Consider the following 12,939-nt stretch of genomic DNA (forward strand, 5'->3'; position numbering starts at 1 on the left):
TTCAGTATTAAAGTTTAATATCAAACAATTTGCTCATTGTTACCAATTTTCAATTACAAAACAGGCTCCAAAAAAATTTCATAAAATATGTTTAACTGGCTGAACAGAGTTAAGTGTGTTCAGACTGCAAGGGTAAATATCCATAACTTTTTGGTATAAATTATCTACAAAAACTGGTATAAACAATATTCCAATCTTAGTATGGGTTCCATCTAGGATTAGACAAATTTTCATAGCGACATCCACAAAATATTAAAGTTCATTCCCATTAACACATTTTTGCTGCTGAAGTCTGGCTTTACGTAATGCCTCCAGCTGTTTTGCTCTCAGCCACCTCTCTCTTGACAGCGTTGTCTGCCCCGCACTGAGAGACAAGAACCTGGATGAACAGAAAAAGCAATTGAACAAGAGCTCATTCACATGTCAGATTTGATGATAAGCTAATACAGTACAAAAAGCAGTTTTCTTGTAGTATCCTATGAACTAGAAAGCATGGGAAGAAAGGGGGGGGGAGGAAATACTTTGCCTAACTAAGAATCTGTGACAAAAGGAACAAAGGAAGAGGAGACTCCATCTTGTGATTGCTAGCCAGCCTCATGCGACTACAGTCAGACTGCAGACTACGAGCATTGACTTAATTTGTTACCAGAGTGCCAGGAAGGCTTCAGGTGTGACAAATGGTGCTACCCACCTTGCTACAAGCAGAGTTCTGTGCAGGTCATCAGCTGTTATGCTCTCGGGGTCATTCTTGCGCATTTCTACAAAGTCTTCTTCTACTGCCTATACACAATACGGCATGTAATTAAGCGGTAAAAAAGAATCTTCACTATGAGATAAGCTTTTAAGGAGCTAAGCACCATAACTACCCTTAGATTACAGGAGAAACCTTTCAAATCATTGCTGGCAGGAGGCAAGCTTGAGTAAAAATAGGCTACTTCTCATCTTTGAAAAAATTAGTTTTCAAAAGGAGTTTTAGAAAGCAGGGTACATGCAAAGTATATACTGAGATACTTGAGTACAAATCCTTGAAGGCACACTCAGGACAAGAAAATGCTTTTGTTTGATTTTTAGAAAACTTCAGGGAGAATCACTGACAAAGCAATGGGAAAGTACAGCAGCTTTCTGTTAAGGTGCTCTCTATCTGAACATACAGTTGAAAACACGTTAGTGAAGTCTTCCATACCTTGGTCACTTCATCAGATATACTATAGTCCAGCAGCCTCAATAAACTTAGATAAATTCGGAATTTGTTCAACACAGAAGGGAGCACTGCTGTTAGGAGGCTGTTCATATACTCTTCCATGTTTGGTGGAATTATCTGTGGTTGTAAGTGGACTTGGCAATCTGACTGAAAAATAAAATTACATATCATCTCTTTCCCCATTCTGTTTTTTTTCTATTCCAAGACTAATTTCACCTCTAAAGCAACAGAAGTCACTATTTCCCAGAACTAAGTAAGACAATTCATTCTTTAAATATTTAACAGTTCTCTTTTTGAAAACCAGCGTGAAGTCCTTATTCAAGCAGGAGCCAGTTTCACTTGGAAGCAAGAGAGCAAACGCTCAGTTCATGGGAAGCTGGAATGCAAGAGATCAAGTATTTGTAAGCTTAGGCTACTCAGTTTCTCGGGTTAATGCCAGATCTGTTGCTCTTTTTTCACATGCCCACCACCCCAGAACCTACTGTACTAGAAAAAGGCTTTGAGAGCAGCAGTGTATCTATCTGCAGGCTTTACCCATTACTGGGGTCTCCGTTAATAACTTCAGTCACTGCCTTGCCATCCCAATACTATTCAGCCAAGGAGGAGGGAAGGTCAAGCTCTTGGTTTTCCTATGAACAGGTTTTTGGCTTGGCTGCAGCCACGAGTGAGAAGGCAGTAACTAATGCTAGTATCATACCCACCCCTGGTCACAAGACAGTTTTCCTGTCTCCACTTGTCTCTGGAATGGCATGCTCTAAGTAAGTAAGCAGCTACCAACTCTAGTTACTCCCCAAATTCAGGAAGACTGTGCCATACCGGTAGGAGTGATCGGCCCTCTGAAGTGATAAGAACATTAATATTGCATGGGAATTCCATCTGGTGGTAATTGAAGTCATAATCCACCTTCTGCCAAGTTATCAGCTTACCCAGTGCTGTCACATTATGTACACCTAGAAAAGCAAGAACAAATTCTCTGACAACTGGACCTAAACAAATGTCAGACCTAATTTTTTTTTTTCCAATGTGTTTTTAATGAGCACCTGACAAAAATTCTTGCAAGCATCCTGTTGCTTCTTGTGTCTGCAATGTCTTCCAGATAGACACAAGCATTTCTTAAGACCAAAATTAAGAATTCTCGAAGGATTTCAAGACTACATTTTATCTGGCCTAGTGTATGTGTTAATAACTAATGCTTTCATCAGTCCTACAAAGCCAAATAACTATTTACAGAGGAAATAAATCTCTCCTCAAAAGACGACAAAACACTACCAATTATCTGGCAGAAAGTGTAATTTCCCTCCTTAACAGTTTAAGGAAGGGGCGGGGGGGGGGGGGGGGGGGGAGAGGGGGGAAGTCTTGCTGGATAGAGAACACATTAGATGATAGGCTAGCAAGACCAGAACTGCTGAATAACAGTATTATTTTGCCAAATTTTTATAGAAGTCACTTGCCTTTCCTGGAACTAAGTTATTTAAAATCTAGAAAGTTAAGACTGACGAATTAACTGGTTAAATCTTGGAATTCTCCCTTTGGAATACCGACACGTACCCAACAATTTGAATTTCTCTTCAGCAGTGTTACTGCATCAAATGACACATCTACTGTTATGTTTTTGCCTTTAATGAATTAGTATTAATTTACTACAATTTAAATAAAGGTGAAGTTAGTAAATAAAGGCAAATTTAATACTATGGTTTACTTCTGGGACATTTACCCGTTTGAAATCTCTTAAGCTGTAACTTCCAAGAATTCCAAACCAACTACTAGATCTGAAGATAATTTAGTCCTAGAGAAGAATAAGTTTGTTCCCAACATTGTTATAAGAAATTAAAAATTCTTACTTTTTTACTCTAAATTCAGTAGAGAACAACTTCGCATCAACAGAAATGAAATAAAATTAACAATCCTTTCTTATCTGCAACTTTTAATACTTAAAATATTACTTTTCATTAAACGGTGAAGTTTTTTTTTAAACATTAAGGACAAATATTTTAGAAAACCTATAAACCAGCAGAGCAAGATTTTTCTGTAAAATGGATTTTCATGTTTGGACCTTTTTTTTTTTTTTTAAGCAGACAGGGCAAAGATTTCTACTAGTTTTACTATTTTCTTTAGTGAACTTTTGTGACTTTACTAAAGCAGAGTAAGAAAAAAATATGGAAGACTCGAGAATAATTTCAATGAGCAACTTTTCACAGCAGTAATTAAAAAAACCCCAAACCATCAAAAGATTACGTTTCTAAATAGAATCAGCCTGAAATCTGAACCTCACTAGCTCTGCCAGACTAAATGCTTGAAAGGGACAGAGTACTGACACTCATTAGGGAGAGCCAATAGGCTTATAACATCACACAGTCTAGCAGGTTTCTCAAGATAGCATTTTTATTTTAAAATAAAGTCACTTCCAGTGATTTCCTATTCTTTCCTTGAAATCACCACAGATATCCGTACTATGCATTCTCCAGTTACTGAACCTTTAATAGGTACTGCAACTCACCTCTTTTATTTAGGTTATAATTAAATTGTCTAAAGCTGTGGAAAGCATACTACACAGCACTACATCAGCTTACAAGACAGAATCATCATTCTATGTTCCCTACAGTAATAGCCTTTTTTTATCTCCAGTTTTCAGTTGGGTTTTCAGGGATGGTTTCTATATATACAGGAAAAGTATAAAGCATAAGGCAGCAGCATATGCTTCCCCCACTTCTTCATTCATTATCACAGGAAACTGAAAGGCCATTCCAATGAATCAGAGGTATTTTGGTCTAAAGAATTATTCAAATTAGCGGCCTTTCCCACTAAGTGACACAGACACCGTCCAGAGTTCTCTACAACGCAACAAAGCTATACTAAACAAGGAACCACCTTGTTTCATCATTGGTCATCTGTGGTCTGGGATAGAGATTTTGACTCAACACAAGCATTTCTGAGCAAAATACCAGAACTTCCAAAAAAGTAAAATAGGGAAAAAACCGCCCAAGAGATCAAGCCTGAAGACATCTGAGAAAGCTGCAGACTAGCAGGAAGCTAGTTCAAGCAATGAAATAGGATATGGAAACCACAAACAGTTTTGTAATAGAAAATTATCACTGGGACACAATTAGCATCACTGTCTTAGAATATATCAACTTTTAACCTTCCTGATGAGATTTAAAGAAAAAAAACCAAACACCAAAAAACCTCTACCTGTTGTGTCAAGCTGTCCTTGTTCAAGCTGAGTCTCATCTACTACAAGGGAAGTGTTGCTGGCAAGCTGCAATACTCCACTGACTAAGCGATTAGCTGCATAGTCTTTATGTGGGATAAATCGTGAATGGTTCATGTTTTCAATGGTCATTTGTAGGCGATAGGACTGCAACAAGAAAAGAAACTCATCAGCGTATTTCCTCGCCTCCAGCTGCCCCAGTAACTACTGCCTCCTTTAGCAAGAGCTATAACTATGAACCTCCATAGTAAGTAAAACAATACTTGTTACCACAGTATAGAATACACTTTAACCCAAATGTCCAAATGCTAAATACTTTAGAAAAAATAATAATTTCCCAAAGGAAAGTAATGCTGTTAAGAACTCTAACACCTGTTCTGCATATCTAGGATGAGTAAAACAACAATAAATAATTTATTGCAGCAGTACAATTATTATGACCCCCAAATAAATGACTATGAATGTTCTGCAGAACAGTATCCACAAACTTGGGGATAAACAGTAATGACATGATAATTAAATGACCTAAATGTCTAAACGTATCAATCCAGAAAGAGAAAAAAGTATGTAGCATCTGTCTGTCAGTTTAATACCTATGAGGATATGATTTTATTCCATATTCATCCTAGATGACTAGGTAAATAAAGACTTCAACTCACAGGCAAGCCATATCTCCATTTTTCTCTGCCCTCTACATGGATAGCAGGAGCCTCTGTTTAAGAAGCCTGCCTTGAATTAAAATATTCTTTATCTGGTTGGAACAAATAGTCCAACATCTACCATCAGAAACATTAAAGCACTATAATGCCATTATTCTTACTGCTGGAACAAGCTGCTGGATAATGCGGTATATGTGCTCTGTGAAGATGCTATTTCTTGGACATCCACTCAAGTTGACTGTGAATTTTCCCAGAGGAAGCACATCTCGTCTTGCATAACTAAACCAAAAATAACACAGGTTAGGCAAGCGTCTGATTAACATGGTGAATACAGGTATCAATCAGTTTGAGTGTTGTGCAGTATCTGTGATAGCTAGCAGGGTTTTAATACCAATACATACAGAAATAATAGCCACCTTTTTTTCCTTCTCCAGTGTCCAAGGAGCTAACTTAGGCTGAAGGTTGCTTTGGAAGGCTTTGCAGGATTGCACAAAAGCAGTACATTTATAGTGCTTGAGATCCTGCAATGTGCCTTCCAGGCGTTCGTTCTCCTTGTGCTCTTTTGTTACTCAGAAAACACACTTCATCCTTTTCCTTTCTTGTTGCCCAATCTCAATTTCCCTGCTTATCATGCTTGTTCATTTCCTTTACCTGCCCTCAGCTTTCCTCTCCCTCTTCTTACTGTATATCTTCTCCCCATTCTTGACAAATTTCAACTTTTTTGTGATATCAGCTAAGAGAGAAAACACATTCTAGTCTAAGTGTTAGAGCATTCACAGTCCCACTAGAAAGAACGAAGTGTACACAGAATAAAAAAACCCAACACATACTGAAGTACTTATATTTATATGAGGACAAGGGTTCAGGGCAGACTGTAAACATAAACCCACCATAAATCTTTTCAGCTCATAATTATGCTGCCATGGCATTATGGTTGGATCTATCTTGATACCACCTCTCTCGCTGAGGCTGAGAAATCTCTTATGGCTTTTTACACGTCAGTTGCAGGTATGAGAAAGGTAACATGCTGAATCCAATTACAGCTCTGTAAACACTTCTGTTTAATAATACGTGCTGTACTATTCACTTTGTAGCAGAATGGAATTTTTGAAAACCATAAAACAAGTAGTTTATTTACTAAGAAATGATGATTTTTTTTTTTTGTAGAAAATGGAATCCATTTTCATTTTGAAGAAAGAGTAAAATTAAATTTGAGCCTGACAACTATACTTAATCAAATCAAAACATAGTCTGAAGTTTCACACCTGAAATTTTAATGAGTCAAAGGATGCTGCTCTTTCATTCAGTGACAGTTTAAACCAACGTAAGAGAACATTAAGCAAATCCACTTTAATCAGCCACAAAGACAGATCACAATGGATGCACATTCAGCTACAGCATCAGCTCAGATGTATATTTCTATCACATGCTAAATGGGAGTCACTTGCACTTACCATTAAACATATGTCTACATTTAATTAAACAAATTCCAAGAATGTACCTTTCAGTATCTTTTAATACCTAAAGAATAATTACTGCAGTTAGTAAATGCCATCTTTAAGAAGTCAACTGCATGTCCTATTCAATAAAAGAAGCTAGAGATAAAAACATGTTTCCATACCTCTGTTTAGAAGTGTATCCTGGAGATTTTGTCCAGCTCTCAAAGAACACTGAGAGGATACACTGCCACAAAACTGGCCTTTTAACAAAACTTACTGTTATTTCACAGTGAAATCTGTTTACTGTGTCTATTATGACAGGACAACTCTAGCTGGACAAAGTACTACTGGAATAAGTACTTAAGCTATTTCTGCCATTTATTTGCAGAGCGGTATAGAACCCCATAAGAGGAGATTTCTTTTAAAAGGTAAATATATAAATTCTCAGCAAGCATCTAAATACTTACACTGTAGAGATGAGATGCAATATAAGGTATTCAGCAGCCAAACTGTCTCCCAAGAGCGCGTGGGTGAGGAACCCAAGCAACTCTGCTCTCACTGGTGACAGCTCAGACATGAAATTAGAAACAACTGATAAAAGAGCAGAAGACAACGAATGTCAGAAAATGTGCTGCTACTCACCCTCTTCCCCCTATATAAATTTTACTTTCCATTACAGTTTGATGAAGAAAAATGGTTACTCCACAGCAGTCTAGGAAAAATAAACATTCATTGGTTTTCCAGCTGAGCAATTACTGGCTTTGGATAACCTGAGTCACTCAACATTTCCTTGGAAATGCTTTCTTTTTTTTAATTAGATATTGTGTAATGCATTTGCAGAAGGCTGTAAAGTTTGGAGCTAAATTTCTAAAACTGATAGCCTATCCATACTATATTAAAGGCAGAAAAAACCCTTTACACATAGCACAGCTCAGGACAACCAATAGAAGGCACACAAGGAAGAAAATGATAAATACCAATTAGAGGTTTGCATGCAATAATTCAATGACAAAAAAAATAACAGTCAAATAGGCCACAAGGAATAGCATAGTTGCTTAAAACCAGAATTGCTTTATTTTCTTCACAATATTATGATTCTTTACGTTGTCGGTATGTTTCTTATTTTCACTGTTACACTAAATTGGAAATCTAGTTTTCCAGCAATTCACTACTCCATTTGAAAACAAATAAAATCTTATGGCTGAAAACCTTGGTAAAATCCTTGGGCATGTAGAACGCAAAATCAAGTTTCATAGCAATCACATTTATTTAGGAAAAATGAAGACATTAAGCATCACGTAAACACAAACGCATCTTGTCCAGTTCTGTAGTGTTGAATGGTTCCTCCACTTAACAAGATTTAAATTCAAACCCTGCCATCGATGCATTTGCCTCTGAGCAAAGAACTATTTGTTCAGATACACTAGGAAACTGCACATTTACAGAGAGGTGCCAAGTTCAGATACTCACAGGTTTTACTCTCCTCTTCATTAAGGCAGGCAGGCAGCAGTGGGTTAATGTGTTGTAATTTCTGTGCCAAAATCACATGGATTCTGGGGACTAATGAGGCTGGAGGACTGTGTACTCTCTGTTCTTCTGCTGTGTCCATACACTCCATAGGATCAAGGGCTGAGCTGTCCCTAGGAAAGGGCACAGCACAACTGGACTTAGAAACATTCCACACAAATTTCTCTTCATCTGACTAAGAGCAGCCAAAACCAGGCCAAGAAAAGAGCACATCGGAACAAACAACATCCGCTTCCAGCTCATGGTAACTCCTCCCATATTTAAACTAACTTCTTTATGATTTTTATAAACACCATAAATACTGAATCACAACTGTATAATGATATCAAAATGCCAAAGCATGCTTGACCAAAAAAATCTTATTATTTTCTGAAAATAACATAATCTATCTTACTTTCCTGGAAAGAAAAAAAAAGAAGAAGAAAAAGAGCCCCACAACCCCCCCCCCCCGCCCCCAACCAACCCAAACACCCCAAACAAAACCACAAAACCACATTTATTATTTGCTGCACCATTTAGTAAGATGTAGCTTCAAATAAAATGTTACACACTGTTCTGTCCAGCATGTACTGAATGAAGTCTAAACAGTAACTTTTAAGAAAATAAGGTAATGATTTATTACATTTGTCTGTGTATGCACATGTGGGATTTTCATACTCCACCAGGTTCCAGAGCCTGACAACAAGATCATCTATACATTCACATAACAGCTATATCACTGGCTGAGTAAAAAAAAATTATTAGTAAATAAATCCTAAGGTACCTCAGCTCAAACTTGAAGGTATTACCTCTAAATTTAAGAGTTCAGATACACAAGCTTTGCTCTCCCTGATGATGCCTTACAAAATTCCTTCCGGGTGGTTTTAATTTGTTATGTAGAAACTAAAATCCCTTAAGTGACTACATCAAATAATAATAAAGTTTAGTACAAATTTAATCAACTTGTACCAGCTTTAAAAGCTGAAAGCAGTCCACCAACAAACTATCCACTCTTTCCATTAAAAGAAATTTCTTTTGTTTGCATTCAAAACATTGCTAAATGCCACCATTTTATCTATTTGCAATAGAATGACGTGCAGGAAAAAACCCAACAAGCTATGACTGACCAACTGAGCTGTCACTCTGGGATTAGCTGTCGGACAGATGATAACCAAAAGCAGCTGACCAGGCTGAGTTAACTTTTAAGAAGCTGGCACTATAAAGGATTCGCACTGCACTCTTGATACTGTATTATCAGAAAGATAAACAAAATCGCCAACAAATAATGTAAAGCGCAATGGTTCAAGACATCAGTAGTACTTATGTTAGATTGGCCAACAGTTTTATTTCAAAAATTGACTTCTTGCATCCTTCTAAATCAGTTTGTATTTTGTCAAGCAACTAACTGCAGAACAGCAAGTGAAATGGGAAGTTTCTATCAGCGGTATAATGTGATGATACACTTTAACTAGTGAAAAAAATCAACCCTATTTTTACTCACTTTGGGCACTTTCACTTTCCATGCAGACGTGCAAACTTTTTTTTGTATATTCTTCAGAACTGTTTATGGTAACAACTTTCATGGACTTAGAAATCATTTCAAAAGGACATTTTATAATTTTAAAGCTTATTTGAAAGCTTTGTGCACTATTGACTCATTCATTGAAAGTTTAATAGGCATGAAAGAGTACAAAACATTTAGCTATAGAAGCACTTTCTGCTTTATCGACTGTTCAACGACCTAAAAACAGATGCATTGTGTATCCAAGGGTATGGACGTACCAGAGTACAACAGACTTCAGTTTACAGGATGGTAGAGCTAACACTTTCCATATCAAGTTTTTTTTAAGCAACAAAATTCACCTCTTAAGCATAATTGTTATGTATTTACATATTTCCCTGTCTGTATTAAGGGGACAGCCAAAATATTTTACTCATTGAAATAAAAATTTCCTTCATCGCAGGACCACACATTGGGGGAGGCTTACCTCTCTTCATTGTTTACTATGCTCAGCACCGGATCCACAGACAAAATCCCGTATACCTCCAGAATGTCATTGACTTTGAAGCTATCCCAGCTCTCATAGACCTGCCACAAAGAGAAAATAATAAAATACGGAGGCAGATGGGCCAGATGCAGGACTGCACAGAGACAAAAGGAAAAAATCTCAGGAGACACAACTGTAGACTGAGAACAGTTTGTGTGAAGAGGTCTCTCCTAGTCCTCAGTGTCAGTAAGCTTAGATTGGAGAAATCAGTTTCTATGATTCCATGCTTTTTCCTATTGGCATTCTTTTGCTACACAAATGTAAACAATTGTATTCTAATCTGATTTCAACGATTTGCTGAATAAGAGAGCATTCAACACAGTAACAGCATAGAAATTTTGTGTTGGAACTTTCATAGTCAATATAGCATACTAGCGAATCAAAGACTATTTCAAATATAATACAAAAACGTTGGCTTGTTCCATCACAACTTTTTTCCTTTAGAGGACAAACCCTAAAAGCAAAATACCAGGAGTCAATACCAGCTACACGCTCAAGCACCTAGTAATAGAGTTTTTTTTAAGTGTAGTGAGAAGGCGCAAGCTCTAATAAATGCTGTTGAAGGATTTCAGCAATTCAAATACAGTACTCATGAAGAGAAACAATGTAATTAACTGTAGAAACAAAATTCTGGGCCTGAGAAACAATTGCTGTGCCTATAAACCATGCAAGACTAACTACTTACATTCTAACTTCAGATTCTGACTGCCTCACTGAGACCACAGCCATGCTCATCATCTCTCCACTTCTGTTACCTTTACGAGACATGCTGGTCCCTTCTCTCCTGGCAATGGAAAATTTAAGTCAAGTGGAGGGGAGCAGTTGGGAGAAATGAGATGATGACCTGCAGAAGCTTCTGTTTCTAATCTCTTCGGCTCCCCACATCCATGGATATCACCTCCACTGCCTGAAAAATACAGGATTTGTAGGCTCTTTAAACAGAAATGCAAAACTTAACAACTTTCTTCAGTGAGCAACACAGAATTAAACTAATTTAACAAGACAAAAATATTTAATAATGCAATGTATTTGACAGAAGATACTCTTAAACAGAATAGAAAAATCTCACAAATGCATATTTTATATTATCAAGTTAAGTGTGAGTGAGAGTAACGGTAAAGATCTATGTCTTAGAAACCCAAACATGGCCAGAAATCTGATTTTCAAAATGTAATGCTTAAAATTTTTATCTAAATTCCATAGGACTGCAAAGGTAGTATTTTTCCGCACCTCATTTTAAGAAACTAGATAGTTCTTAAAGGTGAGAGTATGCATCAACAAACAGTTTACATGAAAAATCTCTGTAGATTTTCAGCAGTAATAAAGCTATATAAATCTTTTCTACTATTGATTTGTCTGAGTATGAAGACAAAACAGTCTAAACTATCTTGCAAACTGATAAGAATAAAAAAGGAAAAACCTGAATTCAGCTAATGAACTGATAAGAATAAAAAAGGAAAAACCTGAATTCAGCTAATGAACACGATAGACATAGAACACTGAACAAAAGCAAGCAAGAGCCTCTACAGTTTTTTTTCTTTAACAGGACTGACAATTTTAAGCTAACCACTTTCTCTTGTTCTAAAGAAAACTTGCCAAAATCTCCAAGAAAACCCCATGCCAGTTTAAGTGGCATCTCCACAGACGACCATCAAAACAAGTAGTTCACGGACCGATTACAACATAAGTAAGAACTGCACACCATCTGAACACTGCTAGTGTTTGAAATACCATCCTCTTAAAAGGTTTAGTAGCTTTCTTCAGGATGCTACAAGTGTCTGGTATTAATCTGGTTCCTTTATGAAGTTGGATTAGTAAATTATATTAGAAAAAAGGTAAGGCTGGAAGATGTATTTTAGATGTATACTACTGTTTGAGCAAAGTGACTCCTAATTGACACATAGTTTGGCTTCATATTAGACAGTAAGATCCACACACAGAGTATGAGACAGACATGATTACACAATTTTCTCCAGATTACCGTGAAATCTGCAATAGAGTGGGAATTTAAACAAGAACTCCTAAATTTCAGCCTGCTGCTATAAATTGTTTGTGTGCTGTTACATAAAAAAGACAATACACAAGTGCTGCTGTACAAAATAATAATTTTAGGAATCAGCTCTAGAAAGTAATACCAACACGTCATACAATATACATGTGTAGGCTCTCCCACACTACTTCAATTTAAACCACTGATGACTTCAACAAAGCCACCGGATTAGTTATGAAGGCTGCAACAACACGACTGATTAAAAAAATTGAAAATATTTCAATTTTTAAAAATGAAATTTTTGCAAATTCCAGAAAGATATAATAACTATTCATCAATAATGACTACTACCCATGTGTTGCTCTTTCTGTTTAGATGGATGTAGATCCATATCTTCATCTTCCTCATAGCTCCTCTTGTGGCGACTTGGTGTATAGGATGTTGAAGGACTAACTCGAGCTTGGCTTGCACTAATATATGCGTAAAATTGCAGATTAAGGACAACCACAGACTCAGCTAAGAAAATTCAAGCAAAGCTAGTTGTTTTTTTAAAAACAAAATGCTATTATCCTATTTTGAGTAAAACTTTAAAATAATGATTCAAATTGTTATCTAGACGTCATCTCTTTAGATATATAAATAACCTGCTTAAGAAGTATACAGCAGTCATTGGCTTTGTTGAAAATAGAAACTAAAAACCACTGAGTGCTATTCCACTATCACTCTCTAAAAAAGTTTTTTTTTTTCTGCCCAGAGAACATGCTTATGGTCAGGTACAACTCAAAATCTCAAGAATTTTTTCTTTCCCATACCTCAACCCTAAAGAACAGACATTGTAACACTATTTAAAGACTTGCTAATATAATTACTATTATTACTTTAAACACA

The 12,939-nt window shown here is 36.5% G+C and overlaps 1 protein-coding gene across 2 annotated transcripts in view; it reads right to left on the reverse strand.

Moving 5' to 3' along the window:
* MCMBP (minichromosome maintenance complex binding protein) overlaps positions 1 to 12,939 on the reverse strand; it is an 18,000-nt gene continuing 5,061 nt past the window's right edge. For both annotated transcript variants that reach the window (XM_049809550.1, XM_049809551.1), the window contains exons 6-16: positions 12,403 to 12,532; positions 10,817 to 10,968; positions 10,002 to 10,102; positions 7,978 to 8,147; positions 6,975 to 7,098; positions 5,230 to 5,347; positions 4,391 to 4,556; positions 2,018 to 2,151; positions 1,184 to 1,348; positions 692 to 780; positions 1 to 379 (exon numbers count right to left, since the gene is read on the reverse strand). In XM_049809550.1, coding sequence (XP_049665507.1) covers positions 253 to 379; positions 692 to 780; positions 1,184 to 1,348; positions 2,018 to 2,151; positions 4,391 to 4,556; positions 5,230 to 5,347; positions 6,975 to 7,098; positions 7,978 to 8,147; positions 10,002 to 10,102; positions 10,817 to 10,968; positions 12,403 to 12,532 — 1,476 coding nt within the window. In that variant the 3' untranslated portion in view covers positions 1 to 252. The remainder of the gene's footprint in view (positions 380 to 691; positions 781 to 1,183; positions 1,349 to 2,017; positions 2,152 to 4,390; positions 4,557 to 5,229; positions 5,348 to 6,974; positions 7,099 to 7,977; positions 8,148 to 10,001; positions 10,103 to 10,816; positions 10,969 to 12,402; positions 12,533 to 12,939) is intronic.

The sequence above is a fragment of the Accipiter gentilis genome, chromosome 9 (genome assembly GCF_929443795.1).
Source record: "Accipiter gentilis chromosome 9, bAccGen1.1, whole genome shotgun sequence".
Lineage (NCBI taxonomy): Eukaryota > Metazoa > Chordata > Aves > Accipitriformes > Accipitridae > Astur > Astur gentilis.